This window comes from Halichoerus grypus, chromosome 2 (genome assembly GCF_964656455.1).
Source record: "Halichoerus grypus chromosome 2, mHalGry1.hap1.1, whole genome shotgun sequence".
In the NCBI taxonomy this organism is placed as follows: domain Eukaryota; kingdom Metazoa; phylum Chordata; class Mammalia; order Carnivora; family Phocidae; genus Halichoerus; species Halichoerus grypus.
In genome coordinates, this window is record NC_135713.1 from 65646313 (window position 1) to 65667580 (window position 21268).

At 39.6% G+C, this 21268-nt stretch overlaps 1 protein-coding gene across 4 annotated transcripts in view; it reads left to right on the plus strand.

Annotated features, from left to right (window-relative positions):
• The window catches only part of EPB41L4A (erythrocyte membrane protein band 4.1 like 4A), a 236777-nt gene that overhangs the window by 116990 nt on the left and 98519 nt on the right, over window positions 1-21268 (plus strand). For all 4 annotated transcript variants that reach the window (XM_078066943.1, XM_078066945.1, XM_078066946.1 and 1 more), the window contains exons 4-5: window positions 10381-10432; window positions 17142-17220. In XM_078066943.1, the coding sequence (XP_077923069.1) occupies window positions 10381-10432; window positions 17142-17220 (131 nt within the window). The remainder of the gene's footprint in view (window positions 1-10380; window positions 10433-17141; window positions 17221-21268) is intronic.

Consider the following 21268-nt stretch of genomic DNA (forward strand, 5'->3'; position numbering starts at 1 on the left):
AACAAGAAAACAAATATCAGGTAGTGATGGGTGCTTTGGAGAAGATGATGCGCCAGAATGAGGAGGCTACTTCCGTTGAGTAGTCAGAAAAAGCATCTTGAATGGCAAGAAGGCGGGCAGAAGGAGCCAGCTGGACAGCAGCCCTGAGGCAGGGACAAATATGAGGTGTTCCAGAACTGAAAGAAGACCACTGATGCTAGATTGTAGCAAGAAAGAGGGTGATGAAGTGGGAATGGTAGGGTTCACATTATATAGAGCCCAGCCGCCTGGAGTAGGCTACATAGATGGCATTCTGTTGGGAGTTTCAAGCTGGGAAGATAGGGTCTGATTAAGGAGCTGGGTGTTTTGTTTTATTTTGTTTGGTGGGGGGAGGGATCCAATAGTTTTCTTTTGGGTAGATGAAGCTTAAGATGCCCAGTGGACATCCACGTAGAGATGTCAGGTGAATAGTTAGGGTTCCTGAGAGACTAGCATCCCATTTAGGAGTCCCTAGGTTTTTAAAGTCATGAGACTTTAGGATTTTTGAGGTTATTCGGGAGAAATAGACTATAAGTGCAGAAGGAAGGGGGCAAGGCCGCCGTGTGCAGCTGTGCTCACTGTAATTTGGACCCTCTGGAGTTGGGCACAGCCGTGTAGTGCGCTGAGCACGGGCTCCACATACTACTTACTTCATAACCCCTGGGCCTGGCTTGGCTCCTCTGGGCCAAAGAACGTGGTTAGTTAAAGCTATGTTTGTGTTCAGTTACTAGAATAGAGTTTAAACAAACCCTATGTACTTTAATTACTACAGTTTCAGAGTATGTCAGATTTAAGATTTTGTTTCAAGATGAAATGATGCCATCATCTGGACAGTGATGCCTCACTTGTCCAGACGTTAGAAGTGGGTGGGTAGCAACTTCATTTATCTGAAATGTAGATGAAAATGACTACAGAAGAACGAGTATCTCCTGAGCTGCCCAAAATTGATTTCTTAGAGTCCACTCACAGGATTTAGCACTTTACTCATGGGATCTGTCACCCCTAAGACTTTGTTTATTTTCATTTTAGGAAATTGGAAAGGAGGAGAGAGGAGATGATACCATTTGATGGTAACAGTGTCAGCCAGTTTGCAGACAGGTTTTAAAACAGGAGTCTGTCTTCTGGCCAAGAGTTATTTGTATTCTTCCTACATGTAAAATGCGCCTGTCCTCTCAAGGTCGCCCCAAATCTCATTTATTATGACCTTAGAGGTCATACTTGAGGTCCATGTTCTCATCAAATCAGACTCTTTGGTACTGTTCTTTTCAGGTCAACCCCTTGAGTATGGTTCCTCTTGATCTGAAGACCTGTGAATTAAAGGGGTAAGAAAGATAAATCCACTCCCCTCCCTCACTACTATTCAACATATAGGGTAGGATAACTGGTAGAGACACTTCCATTTAGAATGGGGGAAACAGGCACATAGCAGTCACTGACCCATAACAGTTCCGAGATCCAGCCGGGCATGCGTACCCATTTCTTTAATTAGATCTTGGCCTCACTGCCTAGGAGTGTTCACTGTAACAATTGGCTTGGCTGGGCTTTTGGTTTTGTTCTCTCGAGTTTTCCTTCCCTTTCCATAAAAAGTAGTGTGCGTTAGAAGCTATGTAGTATCCTCAGCCTGCTTTTGCCCGATGAAGATTGGGGGTCCAAAGGCCTCTTTTCAGTGTGTAGTGTCTCTGCCCTTTTAGCCCAAGCTGATTTAATTCTTTTAAAAAGCATTGTGGATTTCTTATGAATCAATTTATAATCAACTCTATTAGACAAAGGCAACACCCATAAACCTCTTTGAAATAAGTTCTTCTATACCTTAAATTTCTTGTGAGGCTTTTGGGGAACAGTACCCTTAAGATTCTTAGAGGACCTTGCTAGTTTGAAAGGATCATATTTGATCTTTTTGAGGACTTAATAAAACTTTACAGTTGTATCTGTGGTTTCCTGGCTGTGCTCTGGATTCAATCTTCGCCCAGAAGCCATTTCTTAATTGTAGCACTGTTTGCCTTGTGATACATGTAGGGATGAGAGAGGAGAGAATTTTATTTTCAAACCCAGTAAGTCCTGGCTTCTTTATATTTAACAGTTCCTTTTCATCTTATCTCTCTGCTCTTGGATTTCATTGGAAGCAGCAAAAGAAGCCAGTTGGCACTTTGAACAGTCTGCCTGTACATCTCCTTATCTGGTCCTCCAACTCATTAGGGACATCTTTTATTTTCCATGTTGCCACAGGCAACAGCATTGCTAAACTGTCTGCCTTTAGTGAGTAAGGTCTCTTTCTTCCTGCTTCCAACAGCTTTCTCTCTGCTTTCCTTTAGGCCCTCCCAGCAGCCTCCTTGAGGGACCCAAGGCTTTCATTCACACTCTCCTTAAGGTCCTTCCTGCTGCCTCATCCAAAAACACACAGTGGAGAGTGAAGGGAATGAGGCCAGATCCTGCGGGGCCTTATCTCATCGTAAGGACTTGGGGTTTTACTTTGAGTGAGAAGAGAAACCATTGGAGGATGTTGAACAGAAGCATAAAGTGATCTGATCTATGTTTTAAAAGAATTCCTTTCAATGCACAGCAGATGGAGGGATACCATTAAAGGAGTTGTTTAAGAAATCCAGGTGAACTGCAATGACCGCTTGGATCTGGGAGTGGTGAGAATTTACCTGATTCTGTTTATATTTTCAACATAGAGCCTACAGGATTTGCAGATGGATCAAAGAGATGCTAAAGAGGTTTTGACCGGAGCCAATGGAAGAGTGTTACATCATGCCTGGAGATGCAGGAGACTGTAGGAGAACACGTTTTTCTAGGAGGGAGTAGAGTCATCATTTCCCTTTTGGACATGTAAAGTTTGAGATTCTAGTAGACATTTAAGTGGAGATGTCAAGTGGGCAGCTGGATTCAGGGGACAGTTGTGGTCGGGCTGTGCATTGGGAGTTGTCAATACTTAGATGGAATTTAAAACCATGAGCCTTGATGTAAGATGTGAGCCTGGGGTGATCTAGCCTTCCTCCTGCTTACGGAGATAATGAGCAACCAGCAAAGGACATTGTGAAGGTGTGTGTGACAGGTAAGGTCAGAAGAGAAGCCAGAGGGACAGGTGTCCTAGAAACCACATGACCAATGCATTTGAAGAAAGTGGGTGAAGACTCTGCATCCATCGCTAGATTTAGCAGTAGGTGGTGGAGTGTGTTCTAAAGTGGGTTCAAGAGGGGAAAGAGCAAACATAGTGTAGAATAACTTTTCCCCCAAGAGATTTATTTTATTTTATTTTTTCAAAGATTTCATTCATTTATTTGACAGAGAGAGACACAGTGAGAGAGGGAACACAAGCAGGGGGAGTGGGAGAGGGAGAAGCAGGCTCCCCGCCGAGCAGGGAGCCCGATGTGGGGCTCCATCCCAGGACCCTGGGATCATGACCTGAGCCGAAGGCAGACGCTTTACGACTGAGCCACCCAGGTGCCCAAGAGATTTATTTTAAAGTGCAGAAGTGAAATGGGCAGATAAAGGGTCAAAAAGACATTGTTTTTCGTTTGTTTGTTTTTAATTACAGGAGAAATAAAGGCATGTATTGTGCTAGGAATGATTTTATAGAAAGGGAAACTTTTGTCCTGGATAGACAGCAGAAAGTTGCTGGAAATGTGTTCCTGAGTTGATGAGAAGGGATGGGATTTATTGGAGCAGGGACCCCTCATCCATAGTAATAGAAGACAGGATGCTGCCCCAGAGGCAGGCAGGTTGGGTAGATGTCCTAAGACATGCACATTGTCTTCTGTTGCTTCAAGTCTCCATGAAATAAGCACGATCATCAACCGAGAGTGAGAAGAGTGGGGGAGAAAGTGGGAAGGAGTTATGTAGGTAAGTGAAAGAATAAAATGTGGTAGGATTCTCAGTCCCTTTGGGTTACTGATGATGAATTTAAAACAAGCGCATTTATGGTGGTGCAATCTGAATCTCCAGTTCTGACCAGCCTGTCAGGTGCTGGCATGGAGAAGGCGGAGAGTTGTGGGGTTTTTTCGGTGGCTGTTCTGGAGGGAAGATTGTGAGAGAGAAATGAGGAAGATGGAAAGTGACACTACAATGGATTGTGAGGGAAGTGGGGACCTGGGTGGGGGTGGGAAGGAGGGACTGTGAAAAGCTGGTAGGATCACTGAATTTTGTGTCCTGGTGGGATCGGAATTGTAGAGGGAGTGAGCTGAGAAAAGAGGAGTTGGGTAGTTGAGGGTTAGAATCTTGAAACTGAGGGTTATACCTATCTAGACAATGCTCCAGAGAGTGGTTTGACCTGAGGTTAACATGGAAGGGGGTTCAGTTCCTTGGATCTTCTGTTCTATACCTCTGGGCAACTTGTTTATATACTCAGTGTTTCAGTTTCCTTATTTGCGAAATGGCAATTATAGTATTTCCTACTTCATAGAGTTATTAAGAGGATTAAATGAGTAAATACATGCAAAGTCTTCGGTGCTCGGCACATGGTAAGCATTTAATAACTGTTGGCTATTACTACTGTTCTTTCTTTTTTTTAATCATTATTTCTATAACTCTTAGATTGGTGCCAGGGTCCATGGTTGAGAACTGAGGACCAGTGACACTTCATGCAGAGCCAGATGATCCAACAGTGATACACTGGAGTATACTTTAATTGAAAAAAGAAGCCCAGTTAAGACCTACCCTCTCCCCAGCCCCATGTAGATTGTCCAGTGACAGGCCCTTGTTTTTGTTCCTGCTGTGTGTTAGCTTTGTTATGGTGGTTTTACCTGAGGATCTAAGGCTTCTGTGATTCATACCAAGGAGCAGATTAAAACCATGTCCTGTTAATGTTGCTTAGAGGTCATGGGGTCTGTCTACAGAGGCATTGGAAAAAGCACAAGTAACTATCACCGCAGTCCTGGATTTCTTGGAACATATGTGCAAATTATGTTGAGTCCTATAACTCCCTAGGAATGAACTGTAGTGTCATTTTTTTTTTTTTTTTTTGAGATCTTTGTGGTTCTGTTGTCCCCTCAGGATGGTCAACTCTTTTTATACTACTCCCTTAGATCAAGAGATGGCTTTTTTTTATACTGACAAAAACTATGTGTGCTTTTAAAGCCTTTTTTTGAATTCCAGGAAACATTATTAAGTATCATTGTAGCATTCTTAAATTCTCCAAAGGAGAATTAACATTACAGCCAGTGTGAAATAAGATGCAGCAAAGCCTCTATTACTTTACGCTGTCCTTGCTTTCTCTAAAAATTTGTAGGGCTTATTGTACTGTTAGAACTCTAGGACACTCCAAAAGAACATTTGTCAAATGAAAGGTTGCACTGTGAATTTAATATATATCTTTTGAAGGTTAGGATATTGATTTACTGGACAGTGTTACAGTTTTAAAATCTAATTCCGAGCCTGTTACCTAGGAAATTGATGAAATTGAGACATTATCAGCTAAGGTGGCTGAAAGACGCTCAGGGCGTTTAGCCAAGACTGTCAGGGAGTGAGAAGGAACTTGTGTCTGTCTGTCAGTTCTTCCCAGGTTCCATAAGTGCTGTTATTAAGATTGACAAGGCTGAAGAGGTAAGGACACCTAACTGCTTGCCTCTTGCACCCTGGCAAAGGGCCAGGACCAAGAAGGGCTACTGTCTTGATTCCATAGTGATTGGGTGTTGGGTTGCAGTCTGTTCACATTCTCCTGTGTTAGGAAGCTGTCTGTAGAAATCAGGAAGAGAGAGTGGGCTCCATTTTGGCTAATTGTTATCATCTTACAAAGAAGGATCTAATCCAGCTTGTGCGGTTATACAAATTATAGGATATAAGTTTGAAATAGCAGGGTTGGGGGAAGGTAGGGGGAAAAGTGATTGAGAGACTTTTCTAGAGAATGAACTGCTTAAATGTTGAGAGAGAATGAGAGAGATCAGGCTGTTTCTCTTGTGACCATTGAGGTAGACAAGATGGCTTCATCCTAAAGTGTAATTCAGAAAAGCCATTCTGTAGCCCAGCACCACAATGGGCGGGGCTCTGCTCTCCACAGCTCCCTCTCGCCCCATCCAGGGCAGATGAAAAGACTGAATGGACCTTTTCTCTTTCTGGAAGTCCTCTATGAACATGATTTCTTAGCCGATGTCTGTTAGCTATTGGGCAGCACAGATTCCAATGTAGTACTCAGCTGTAAAGGACTTGGAGTATTACGTTCTGTGTTGTCACTTAATAATGCTCTTAAATTTTAAAAATGCATTTGCTTTATGAGCTGTTGAGTTGATAGACATCATCTTTATAAGAATTTAAGGCTCTATTCTCTGTTTCTGTATTTTGGAGAAGTTTTTAAGTCATGAACCGCTGTTCGAAGTTTTTCTGTTCAGCGATATGCCTTCCTACACTCACCCTGCAGAGCTAATGTTTTTAGTCCATCATTTTATTATCTCATACGTATTCATCTCATACACACTATTCTCTCATTTAGCATATTGTGTTGTAATTCTATCTCTGTGTCCCCTGCTAGGCTGTGAGTGCCTCAGGGCTGGGTCTTGGTTTCCCCCCCGCATGCCCCAGGACAGGGTCTGACCCAATATAGAAAGAACCTGTACAGTGGGTATTCCATAAATGTTGAATGAATTATACCCCAGGTTTAGAGCCTAGATACATTTTAGATGTAGGCCTTAAAACTGGGGTATTGTGTTGGGACGCCTGGGTGGCTCAGTCAGTTAAATGTCTGCCTTCGGCTCAGATCATGATCCCAAGGGCCTGGGTTGGGCCCGGAATTGAGTCCCACATCAGGCTCCCTGCTCAGCAGAGAGGCTGCTTCTCCATCTGCCCCTCCCCTCGTGCTCTCTCTCTCTCTCAAATAAATAAATAATAAATAATTAAAAAAAAAAGAACTGGGGTATTGTGTTCACTGGAAAATTCTTATGCCTTTTTTACTTTTTGTGGGGTAGCCGCCTGCTGTGCTTCGTGGCGACCACATATGTGCTGTGTTTGATTGCTTGTTGATAATGAGCAGTGACAAGGCCATCATAGTATGGCTGCTTGGTTCCAAGGTTATTTCTTTCCCTTGGTTGAGGGTAAGTAGGTTTTACATTTTAAGATGTTAGCTTATGAAACCTGGTGGCTCATGTTTATTATTTATGTTCTGGGGCATTTATCATTGTCTGACCTCTGTAACCCCTGGCTTCCATTTGGATCAAATGAGATTTGTGCGTGGTGAGCGCTGGATTGACGCCTAGCAGATCTAATGTGCAGTGAGCTGATTGAACAGCCTTTGACTGTCCTGATTCCCTTTTTGGCTGCAGAATTGTAATTTCTAACTCATCTCAGAATCTTTATTATACTTTTTCATTGCACAAATCTGATTGCTCTCAAAGAAAGAGATTTATTTTAAAATTATATAGATTATTATTAATGGGAAATTTCCCCCCATTAACCAATCTTTATTCCATTTAGTTAAAAGCTCCTGGTGTTTGTTTATTTATTTGTTTCCTAAGTAAGCTCCACACCCAGTGTGGGGACCAACATGGGGCTTGAACTCAAGACCCTGAAATCAAGACCTGAGTGGAGATCAAGACTTGGGACACTTTAACCAACTGAGACCCCCCAGGCACCTACCCTGTTTTGTTTTGTTTTGTTTTGTTTTATGACTTAAAAACATTCTGGAGGCAAAGCAAAACAAAAAATGAATTTGTTTAAAGAATCTGTAAAGTTTGTTTTCTAGGGATGATGATGTTAGGAGAGAGGAGGAAGCGCTCTTCCAACTTCTGTTTCTTTTTAGTTTCAAGCTGAGATTAGACAGAAAGTAGTAAGACCAGGGGCCTATTCCATACCCTCCTTTCCTGTCCCAAGCACTTAGTGAGGCTTCATGTGTAGGTGTGATGTAAGGGCTGAAACAAAGGCCTAATACCATGTGTACCTTGACCTCTAGAAGAGCCTGTAATGGCCACTAACCCTCCCGAACCTCAGCTGGCTGACACCTTGCTTTTAGCCTTAGAGCAAAGAAGCCAACTGATCTACAGAACTTGGGCAGCAATAGAAACCTGATGCAAGGGTTTATGGTTATTTGTATGTGTTTTCCTTGGTTTTATCCTCTCCGGAAAAATCCAGGAATAGTCCGACCTTTTTACTGAACATAAATGGCAAGACACATTCCATCCACCTGTTCCCATGTCATCGGAAGCATCCATTGCTTTATATACTTAAAGGGAAAGAGTCTGTTCTGTGTCCAGCACACAGCTTAACATTTGGATTGATTTTCCTCTATTTGGATGAATTAGTGTTTCACTAGGATCTATTATTGTTATTATTTTTTTTTAAAGTTTTTATTTATTTATTTGAGAGAGAGAGAATGAGAGAGAGAGCACATGAGAGGGGGGAGGGTCAGAGGGAGAAGCAGACTCCCTGCCGAGCAGGGAGCCCGATGCGGGACTCGATCCAGGGACTCCAGGATCATGACCTGAGCCGAAGGCAGTCGCTTAACCAACTGAGCCACCCAGGCGCCCCTATTATTATTTTTTTTACTTATTTTTTAAGATTTTATTTATTTGTCAGAGAGAGAGCACAAGCAGAGGGAGTGGCAGGCAGAGGGAGAAGCAGGCTCCCCGATGAGCAGATGAGCAAGGAGCCTGATGTGGGACTCGATCCCAGGACCCTGGGATCATGCCCTGAGCCGAAGGCAGACACTTAACCGACTGAGCCACCCAGGTGTCCCCCTAGGGTCCATTATTTTCCCACCAAAACCACATCTTTAATCACTGTGGGCTCTGAAAGCACTTCACAGATTACAGCCTCTGCTTCAAATACCTTTATTTTAAAAGTGAGTGATTCTGCACCTTTAAAAAATGAGAAATGATAAGAACCAGAATAATGAACATTACAAGTTGCTACATTTATATATATCGGATACTTTACCTTTTTAAAAAGTTGAGAAATGGAAATTGCTGTATGAGTGGCAAATAGCAAAGATGATGTATACAGGGAGAGGTCAGTAATGTAACAAAATCTTACAATATGACTATGATGTACATTTAGTGTGAATAATCGTTACATAGTTAGGAATAAGTGGTAAGGGGATTGTGTAAGGTATTATAATTACACTGTATAATCACTGCTATTGTTATACAACAGAGCAAGTACTTCTGCCCTCAGTGCAGGGGCAGGGAAAGGGGAACTGGGCAGGAAGATTCTCTTGGACTCTTCCTCGACCTTTGATTCCTGACCCGGAGGTGTCAGGGGAATGTGAATGTTTTCACCACAGCAAACACAAGGGTGCTGGGAATAAAGTGGCTCAAGGTGGGCCAGATCCTACTCCCTACTATGAGAATTGCCCCTTCTTCATTTAGGAATATGTGAAAATGGAAACTGGTAAGTTTGGCCCTTGGGATCTCCAGCTCTTGACCCACAAGGCACAGGAATCCTTGTGTACTTCAGTGGAATCCCCGATGTTCCCTCTCTGTGCTTCCTTATTTCTCCCAGATGGAGGAACAGGGCTGAAGGATTATTGTTCCTTTTGTGTGTGTGTGTGTGTGTGTGTGTGTGTGTGTGTGTGTGTGTGCGATTTTATTTCACAAAGGTAAGATGTAAAGGAAGATATCTCCCCAGGACCAAAAATTCTCCCATTACTGTCTGAAGTTCTGTTCCTTAGAGATTAACTTGAATTCATAAGCAAGTACCTTTGATTGGCTAAAGATGTTTAATAAGAATGACCCTCACACTTTAATAATAATGATCACTAGCATGTGCTGCATATGTAGTATGAAACGGGGACTAAAGACTTTGTAGGAATTAATGTATTAATCCGCACAGTAAGCCTATGAGGAAGGTTTGGAGAAGTCCAGAAACTTGTTCCAAGTTCCATGGTGATGACGAGGGGAGAGCCAGGACTGAATCCTGCTGGGTCTGCTCTGGGACTCTGACCCTCAGCCACTGCGCCGAGTTGCGTTTCCTGGATACTTAATGAGGATTTGATTTAATTTGCTTTCTTCCAAATGTCTAGCAGTGCTACCTATAAGGGATAGGATAGGAAGTGAAGAGGGTGAGGACGTTGGAGGAGGAGAAATGACTGTAGGGCACTTGTGATGGGAACTTTGGAAAGAGATGTGGGGAGCATTCTATGTAGCCATCATTTTCTTGCTCATCAGCATCTTGATATCACTGACCTTAAAATCAGTATGAGAACTTCACCAAGAACCTACAACAACTGTTGCTGTTCTCTGCTTCTGAATATCAACATCGTTTTTCTTCTAGTGTTCTAGCTGCAGAAAGCTCTTACATATATTTTCTGTGTATATGTGATAAGTTAAATATTATTATTTAAATGTCATTTAAAATAACACTTTGCAAATATTCTTGAAGTGAAGGTCAATGAAAAACAACTAACTTCTATAATTTACCCTTTTTTTTTTCCTCTCACAGTATTGGCTGGATCCTGCAAAAACCCTTGCCGAACACAAAGAACTGATCAACAGTAGGTATTTAATGTTAATTTTGTTACGGGGTGCCTTGAAAATAATATAATGTCCATGATTAGTTGGGCGCAGAAATACGCTTTAGTACTACAGGGATGAGTACTAAAGTACCAGAATATGGAAATGGGTACTGGTACTCAAGTACCAAGAATATGGAAATAGGTGTTGTGTGCATTGCCAGACTTTTCCTCTAAACTCTGATTAAATTTCAGTTAATAAAGACTCTACGTGGTGGATCTTAATATTGAATTTGCTTGGGGTATATCTGCCTTTGACTTGTCAGTGATTTTAAAAAATTTCCTGTCTTTAAAATTTTACCTTCAAAAGAAAAGGCAGAGAGGCATTGATTTGAAAAAAAGGTAGACATCTGACCTTCTAAAGAGCTTGAGTTTCTTGTGTTAAGGAGTAGTTTTGTCATTCACACGATTATTTGCTGGGTCAGTAATAAGGAGTGCCCTTGTGTCCTAAAAGATTTCTGTGGCTTCAGAAAGGACCCATCTATTTTTGGTTTTACAAATATGAATCTTATTAGGTAACTGAGAGTATAATTAAGGTTATATTCTATAACTTCAATTTCCATAACCCAGGTTTTCACTTATAGAAGTATATGCATGCATGCACACGCCTGTGATCCTTAAGTATGCAACAGAGTAATTTTTTTAAATTATCTTTTTAAAAATGTGGTAAAAATATATAACACAAAATGTACCATGTTAACCATTTTTGAATGGCATTAAATACATTCATTGTGCAACCGTTACCACTATCTCCAAAATTTTTTCATCATCCCAAAGTGAAACTGTGTACTCATTAAGCCATTTTGCTTTACTGTGAAAATTATTTCTAGTAAGATGTAGTAGATTCTTTGGGCCTTTATTATGCCCATCTGACTCTGTACTTCACATGTTTATTGGCTTATTCCCTGTGGTAAAATTGGTTGCTTCACAAACCCTACGGGCAGGAATGTAGCTGCGCCTCAGAAAGCAACTGGAAACTAGGAACTGCAAAACTATCAGGAACTCAGCAAGTACTGTTTCTCTGAACGTCAGCATCATTTGTGTTTCTCTCTGTTTATCCATGTCTGTGGGGAAACCTCTAGCCACAAGCAGAGGTTGACTGGCGGCCTCTGAACGTGAGGCCCCGATTCTACGGAGGATGCAGAGGATGCATCTGACCAGCCCAGTGTGAGTCAGTGGCTCACCTCAGTCTACTCAGCTATGTCTTGGCTTCTTCAAGGTTATATAAACATAGCTGCTAGGGGGCCAGCCTTCTGGATAAGACTGGGTGACGGTTTCAGAAACGGGCTTGTGGCCAACCTGTGGCGGTGAGAAAGAGCCCTCAAAAAATGTACCTTCGATATCACCAAGTTCTGCCTACTCAGCCTACGCAGGAGTAAGTCCTAATTCATAAGGGGTTCATGACTTGCCCTGGGTGAGAAGCTAGTTGGTAGCAGAGGCATGACCAGAGTCCTGGTCTTCTGACTTCTAGTACTTCTGTATTTCTAGTACTCTTCCTGAGTAAGCGAACTGCCTACTTAAGGCCAATGGGGGAGGGATGAGGATACATGGAATTAGGTATGAATGGAGGTAACTTCTGTGAGGTATCTACAGATAAATGGTAGGAGTTCCAATTTAAAACATCTCATCCCTCAGGATCTTTTCCCAAAAATTCAGGTATAGTAATAAATACAGTATCTGTCTTATCCATTTGAACAAAGTAGTTAAAAAAATACCAGTATAAAAAGTTAGAAAAATGTCAGAAATGATTATTTTAAAACAAACTCACAGGATTTTTATTTAGAAAGTTGAGATTTCTATCTAAGTGATGGAGAAAAATATAAATTATTTAAGGTGCATTGTTAGTGGTCCTAAGCACATTTGAAATATTTATCTCTTTATATGGTATGAAATATTATATTTAAATATCTATAATCTGGGGTGCCTGGGTGGCTCAGTCGTTAAGCGTCTGCCTTCGGCTCAGGTCATGATCCCAGAGTCTTGGGTTCAAGCCCCGCATCGGGCTCCCTGCTCCGCGGGAAGCCTGCTTCTTCCTCTCCCACTCCTCCTGCTTGTGTTCCCTCTCTCTCTGTGTCTCTCTCTGTCAAATAAATAAATAAAATCTGTAAAAAAATATAATCTATAATGAAACTGCTTTTTAATCCTAAATAAATGTTGTCCTGTCAAAAATTTGATGTACACTAAGAATAAAATGCCAATATTGAAGGAAGATGATGTAAATAAAGGTAACATAATGTGTATATTTCATCTCATGAAATAATTTGATAATTATTATACAAATCAGTGAAGGAAAATGGCGCTCACATCTCAAGTAGATTAGTCAAAAAGAATATCTGTAAAAATGATGGAGTATTTGCCAGTCACCAGAATTCTTATTGGTGGGTCTTGATTCATTTCTCCTTGAGCTCATGGAAGACTTACTATCATTAAAGGCCTTCAAATTCGTCCTCACAAAAGGTATATTAGAGGATTTCTGGTTTTTGGCTTCTGTATTTTTTTGCTAAAGTGAAACAATATTAACTTATTTAAGGTAGATTCTGTTGAAAGACATGGATGCAAGATAATAATTTAGGAATGTGCTTCATCAGCACCTGATATTTATTTATAGTCAGTCTTAGAAGAGGAAGCCAAAAAATATCTGATCAGACGTATCCTTGCTCCAGAATGTCCGTTTCCATAGCCTTAGATTGATCTGTAAAACAGTGATGTAGATGAAAGTATTTGCTTACTCTGAAGGTATTATAATTCTTTTCCCTGAAATGTTATGTGGAATAATGGCCAGAAAGTACTGAACTCTAGGTATTAACAAACTTAGTTCTCAACTTCGTGATCTTAAGCAAATTGCTTACCTCCTTGGATATTCATCTGCCTTTTCTATGTTACCAGGTGGTTGTTCAAAATCACATGTTTATGAAATATTGTTATACATTATTAAATGTAGTCAAGTGGTAGTGATGCATTATATTTAGAACACAAATCATTTTATATGCAATTGGGAAATTAGAGGGCTGATTTGGGCTAAAGGTCCTTTAAGGAAATTTGCCAAAACTGAGTGTTCTTAATTGTGTATTTTTCAAACTCCTGCTTAATGCTCATCACTAAACACATTTGAAATGGTTAGGCTTGGTCAATAGGGTGTAATCTGTCACGTTGTGGAGAATAAAAGCAAGTCTGGAATCTGGACAAGGCCTTCTTCCCTTTGTGCACTGTCTCCACAGCATCTGTGCTCCTCCTGGCCCCTAGATCCCAGCCTCTGTGGCCTGCGGGCACAGGCGGACCCATCTGCTCAGCAACACAGAGCTTGATTGACAGAGATGGATCAGCAGACCGTGGACTTCCTGGCTCTTCTAAATATTTAATAGTCTGTGCCTCCCTGACATCTATGTTCAGGGCTAAAGGTGTATTTGTCAGAAATATAAACACCGTGGTTAAGTAACCATAGAAATCAAACATACAGAATCAACTCTAATGATAAGAAGTTATAACAAAGTTCTTCGAAACTCAGTTCTTCAAAATGCTCTAGCTTAAGGAATGCCTTGTCCAGAGAGGCACATATGAGGGGAGAGGTTCAGGGCCCTGCTGTCACTTTTATGCATGCCAGGAACAGGCTTTGGGGTTCTACAGACATAGTGTATGTGTGTCATAAGAACAATAAATAATAACGTAGTTTGTGTATTAAAAATGCATTATGGCTTTATGACCTGTTCTACTTAATTTGCTTTCCCCAACTTCTGAACTTGTCATTTTTTTTACTCCGTAAAAATGAAAATAGAAAGAGGAGGGTTACTTTGTGTCAGTTACATACTATCAGAGACTTGGGCTCACAATATGTGAGTGGAAATATTTTAACTGAGGTGTATACTTCACATCTTTTTTTGTGTGTGTGAGAGAGCTTTTGTTGAAGAAAAAATTAGAAATTATGACCACTGATTAATACACCAGGTAAGAAATCCATTTTAAAACAGGTTTAATATAAGATCTAATTACCACACAGCTCAGAAGTTTTGGAAGCAGTATAGGTTAGATTCATACCCTCTGAAATAGAAATATTTCTAGTAAGAGTATGATGTGGTTGGCACCCAAGGGGCTTGTGTCCTCTTGCACAATATGAATGTTTAATTATATTTTAGGTTTCCCCATGTAAGTACAATTCCAGGCTTTATTTCATATATGTATTTGGTATTTGTGCGTGTCGTTCTTCTGTATGTAGTAAATGACTGAGATAAGAAATATATTATTAAATATACAAGAGCACATTCTTAGAAAAGTTTAGGAATTAAACAAATATTGCCTATAATCCTACCACATAGCCTCACTGATTTTTTTTTTTTTTCTTAAAAAGGTGAGAGACATATATGGAAAGAAAATTACCAGTTTTGCTAAGAGTAGAATTTAAATGTTCTCATACACACACACACATACACACACACACACACAAAGTAAATATGTGAGGGATGGATTTGTTAATTAACTTGATAAGGGAAATCCTTTCATAATGTATAAGTATACCAAATCATCACATTGCACACTTTAAATGTATTACAATGTAATTTGTCAATTACACCTCATTAAAGCTGGGGGGCGGGGTAAAAAAAAGTTTCCAATTCTTCTTCCCAAAGTTTGCCAGTGTTAGTCATTTCTTGTGTATTCTTCTAGGGGGGAATACATATTTTAATAGATAACTTTCTTTTTCACAGAAGGGATAATATCTCTGCCATCGGAACTAGGTTTGTGGTCTTTCCCGGTGAGCATAGAGTTCTCCTTCTACCCATTTAAACAGTGGCATTGTGCCATTTGTCTGTGCTGTGGTTGACTCAAATGGTCCTCCTGTTGCTAAGCATTTAAGTTTTGATACTATATCAATTGTTTGGTAACAGCTTTTTGCAGATAAATTTTTTATGCTTTTTGCAATAGTTAGTAATAGGTGAGTGGTTTTAAAAAACCATTTGTTTTATCATTAATTTTTCTTTATTGTGAAAAAATACATATATGTTGTAGAAAATGGGAAAAATGGGAAAATCATCAATAAATGAAAATTGTGCACAGCCTCAACTAGGGATAAGAACTGGCAGCATTCTGAAATATTTGATCTTCTCTTCTTTCCTGTGTTTGTAAGCACATAGACCTGTACCTACATAGATACCTGCAGAGTTGAAGTCCTGTTGTTATAAAATTTTCAATCCTGTTTTTAATTTTATATTTTCTTGTGTGTTTAGAAGTTCTTAGTGAGTATAATTTTTTAAACAACTTTATTGAGGGGGTGCCTGAGTGGCACAGGTGGTTAAGTGTCAGACTCTTGGTTTCGGTTCAGGTCATGATCTTGGGCTCATGAGATCAAGCCCTGTTTTGGGCTCCACACTCAGCATGAGGTCTGCTTGAGGTTCTCTCTCCCTCTCCCTCTGCCCCTCCTCTCCCCATGAGCTCCCTCTCTCGCAAATAAATAAATCTTTTAAAAACAACAACAAAAAACTTTATTGAGATATCTTTAACATATAAAAATCATATAAATTAAAGATGCAGAACTTGATGTTTCAATATATGTATACAGTATGAAAAGATCACCACTGTCAAGTTAAATACTTTATCTATCACCTCTACATAGTTGAGTGTGTGTGTGTGTGTGTGTGTGTGTAGGTGGAGAGTGAGAAGATTTAAGATCGATCTATCTTAGCAAATTTCAAATATACAATACAGTATCATTAACTATAGTCACCATGCTTTACATTAGATCCTCAGAACTCATTCATCGTGCGTAACTGACGCTTTGTAACCTTTGGCCAACATCTCATTTCTCCCTCCTACTTCTCCTGGAAACCACCATTCTACTCTCTGCATCTATGTATGTGACTATTTTAGATTCCACATATAAGTGAGATCAGTCACTATGTGTTTTTTTATGGGTCTAGCTTATTTCACTTTGCATAGTGTTCTTCAGGTTCATCTGTGTCATTTCAAATGGGAAGGGTTCCTTCTTTTTTATGGCTGAATAATATTCTATTGTGTGTGAGATATATATATATATATATATATATATATACACACACACATATATATATATAATGTATGTATATTCATTCCATTAGTTCACTGATGGACACTTGGGTTGCTTCTCTATCTTGGCTATTCTGATTAATGCTGCAATGAACATGGGAGTGTAGATACATCTTTGAGATCCTGATTTCATTTCCTTTGGATAAATACCCAGTAGTGGGATTGCTGGATCATATGGTAGTTCTATTTTTAATTTTTTGAGGATTTCCGTACTGTTTTCCATAATGACTGAACCAATTTACATTCCTAGCAACAGTATACAAGGGTTCCCTTTTGTCCGTATCTTCACCAACACTTTGGTCTTATTGCTAATAGCCATTCTTATAGGTATCAGGTGATATCTCATGGTTTTGATTTGCATTTCCCTGATGATTAGTGATGTTGAGTATCTTTTCATGTGTCCATTGGACATTTATATGTCTTCTTTGGAAAAATGTCTATTCTAGTCCTTTGCCCATTTTTAAATTGGGTTGTTTTATGCTCTTGAGTTGTAAGAGTTCCTCATATATTTTGGGTATTAACCCCTTATCCAATATGTAGTTTACAGATATTTTTGGTGAACATAATTTTTAATAATTGTATAATATTATATTTCTACTTTGATTAATTTATGAAATTTAATTTCTATTTCTTATTTTAGCTGGACCTCCATATACTTTGTATTTTGGTATTAAATTCTATGCTGAAGATCCATGTAAGCTTAAAGAAGAAATAACCAGGTATAGTATTGACTTTGCTTTTGAACAATACATGTATAGCATATACAAAAGGCTTTATTTAATACAAATTGGGGTCAAACATTCAGATGGGTGTCTACCTTGTTTTGTAATGCATCCCCACTGAGAGTTAAATTTAAGGTAGCATTGCATGAGGCAGATCACCGTCTGATGATAGATGTGTGTGAACAATGGCATGAACCCGGGTGACATGATGATAGATTTTGCATCTGCTGTGATGGGATATTTCTGTATCATTATTGTGAAGGCTGCATTCAGCCTTTGTAGTCATGTGAAAGTAGCCATTTGAACGGCTTAACGGAAGGATATTTTAATGCTCGGTTTGCATATGTAAATACCAATTTGAAGAGCCAGTTATTGCTCTTTAATTGGTTATAGCTTAAATGTCAGTTGTCCAGGGCTTTCATTTACCTCTATAGGAAATGAAAAGATATTTGCTTTTAGTATAAGGGAGAGAGAAAAAAAACCCAACCTTTTTCAATGTATTCCTTCACCTTTGTCATCAAATACTTGATTTCATTTAAGGCACGGTTTCCGGTTGGTATTGATTATATTGTTAAAAGAGTCTATACCAACATTTGAAAGTGGCTTATACAGAGCAGACAGTAGTGTTAGGTTTTCGCTTAATTCCACTAGTGACCTAACGGCACGTGGTAGCCAACAAAAGCATTTTCCCTGACTTAACTCTTAAGTGGTCACTTTTCCTAGTGAACTCCTATCATTGGCTCAAGTAAAGCCAAATGCGTTATTCCGAATATTGGAAATCATGTCTTTGATGACTAAGGTAGTCTGTGGTTTTGTTACTATTCTATCCTTTCATCTTTTTCCTTTGACTCTTTTGTCTCGATTCCAGACTGCACACAGAAGAGTGAGGAGAGAGGAGGCTAAGTGGACCTTTCCTGTTCCTCTCTGGGGTGCTATAATTAGGCCTCACTTTTAGAACCGTGCTGAGCTGCGTTCACATCTTCCATTGCCACCTTGTTACTGACCACTTTTAAAAAGGAGGGCTGTCCCGGGAGGCTTTCCAGGATCACACCTGTATGGGGGAAGGGCTGTTGTGTTGGGAAGAAGTTAAGGAGAGGGGTCATATTTACATTAGAGCTTCATGAATAGTCTTTTCAGTTGAGGGATTTCTGAATTGTGGGCTCATGGAGAAACTGAGTCCAGGTGGTTAAAAAAAACCCCACATATCTGTAGCTCATTAGGAAATTGCAAGGAAATAACATTTTATGAAAATACAAAGAAAGGCCTTCATTTTGAGGTTGTCGGTAACCTGTGTGCCTCATATTCCTCAGCTGCAAAATTGGAGCTACACCTGCCCATCAGGTTTTGTAAGCATTGGAGTGTGTACGACTCATAATGTCAACCTTGTGTTGCCTGTTGGGTTTGGGTCAATAAGTGCTTGATACTATTTCATCTTCTCCTTGCTCTGGCAGTTTGGTGGAGTTACATCTTAAATGAGGGTTAGGTTCCAAACGATACTCAATTTATTGTTAATAGGGTGGGAAATGAGTGTTTTATAATGCATTTTTAAAAATCTGTTCACCAGATATTAATGAGCAGAAATTTCCCTTCAGAATCTACTATCAGCTCATTAACAGAATACATAGATTTGTGTGTGATGTACAACCTCAGAACGTATTTGTTGTAACCTGCTTTTCCTCAAATATTAGACCAGATCATGTAGTTAAGAACTAGAGTACAGGGCTCCTGGGTGGCTCAGTTGGTTAAGCCACTGCCTTCGGCTCAGGTCATGATCCTGGAGTCCCAGGATCGAGTCTTGCATCGGGCTCCCTGCTTGGCAGGGAGTCTGCTTCTCCCTCTGACCCTCTTCCGTCTCGTGCTCTGTCTCTCATTCTCTCTCTCTCAAATAAATAAATAAAATCTTTAAAAAAAAAAAGAACCAGATTACATTGTTGACTTTCATCTAGTGACCATGATCTATAATAATTTATTTTTGTTGCCCAAAACATATAGTTGAATTTAGGTAAGTTAATGTACATTCAATATGACATCACCAAATACTTATTTTTAGTGTGTCCTGAAGATAAAGTCGTTAATTTGCATGAATATGTTAATTTAAATGGGTAGGCATAATGAACCTTAGAAAGGGAGCCAGTTACATGAGATAATTTTGGCAAAAGCAGAAACTAAAACCAAAACCCCAAATCTCCCAATATATGCTCTTAAAGGAAAAGTATACTTAGGCCAGTATTTGCAAGTTGAACATTTAGCTTGCTTCAGTTCTTTGGAAAATTGTTCTAGCCTACTCTGTATTGGCTCTTGGGTGGTTCATAAGTTTTGATATGAAAACTAATGCTATAGTAAACAGGCTTATGCCTGTTCTTCCATATATGTAGTTTTTTTTTTTTTTGATAATCATACCATTTTATACATACTGTGCAGACTTCTTTTACCATCTAACCCATCTGTTTTACTCCTGTGCAGCTCTAGTTTCCTTTTTTTAAATTACAGATAATGCTAGCCTTGAATCTTCTCAAGTATTTATATCATCATACTAGATGCAGCATTCCAGAAGGGTGTTGTATTTAGGAAAAAAATACTAGAGGTGAATGTGATACACAGGAAAGTAAGGATCCAGACCATGGAAAAATGGAAGTGAATAGAATCATATCAACTTGGAGTAGTTGCTAAGTGCTCTAAAAAGTTGTCTGAGATAAACAAGATTGGGAGGCTGTGAGGAGGACTCCTCATTTAGGATTCATGTGCCCTGACCTGCACCTTTTATAGAACATTCCTGATGTTTCAGCCAGCTTCCTGTAAACATTTTTAAGATAGGAAACCTTACTGCCTGGCAAAGCGATAGGAAAGTCAATGAGAAATCCGTGCAGTTTCTCTCATCAGTACCAGGTTTTCTTTCTGGGTCTATGCAGAAAAAATCTAATGTCTCTTCTCTTTACCAGCCCTTTAAATAATCTGTGTACTCATGGTATCTGTTAAACTTATTTTCAGTTCTGATTCAAAATATTATAGCAGCTTTCCACGTATTCTGGGTCATTTATAGCTCTGTATCCTCTGCACACTTGAGAAGCATAGCACACATGTTGGTTAAGAAGACAGGCTTTGGAGCAGCGCCTGGGTGGCTCAGTTGCTTAAGCATCCCACTCTTGATTTGGACTCAGGTCATGATCTCAGGGTCCTGGGATTGAGCCCCGCACTGGGCTCCCCACTCAGGAGGAAGTCTGTTTGTCTCCCTCTCCCTCTGCTCCTCCCCCTGTTCACACACACTCTCTCTCTCTGAAATAAAAAAAAAAAAAAAAGACAGGCTTTGGAGTCAGACAGACTGAGGTTTGCATCCTTGCTCTGCCACTCACTAGTTGTGTAAATTTGAAAAAACTATGTAACCTTTTAAAGTCTCAGTTTTCTCATTTATAAAAAGAAATTAAGTATTTTTTCAAAAAGACAATCAGGGGAAGGGGGAAAAAAAAGATGATGAGAGGAATATAAAGATAATACATACCAAATACTGATCGTAACGCAAAAATGTAAGTGTCGGTAGATGGTAGGGCTAGCTAAAGTGAAAATAATGATAAGTATTTAATGTTTTCAAATTATTGATTCAAAAATTAAGGGGGAAAAGACCAGCTTGGAGCCCTGAGATGGGTCTTCCAGTTTAGAGTCAATCTACGAATCACAACTTTCTGGGTGTAGTTGTTAATTTAATTATGAATTCTCCTATGACTGTCCTCTTGCCTACATTTCTTGAATTTGTTTGTAAGGACAGAATTCACTCACTCACCTACCTTCATTTAATAACTACATGGAGCATTGTGTTCCAGTGGTCGGAGTACTAAGGTGACCAAAGAGAGGATTTCAGTCCTCCAGAGAGGACAGAGAGACTGCCCATTCTGTGGACACTGTCCTATCTGTGATGTCATTGAAATCTTTCTGAACTTTTAAGGATCTAAGAACAGTTTCTAAAAAAGAATATTCCAAATGACTTGTTCATAATGAATACTTTTTAGTTTCTAAAAAATACCTAAAAATGGGTATTTGCTTTTTATTTTGT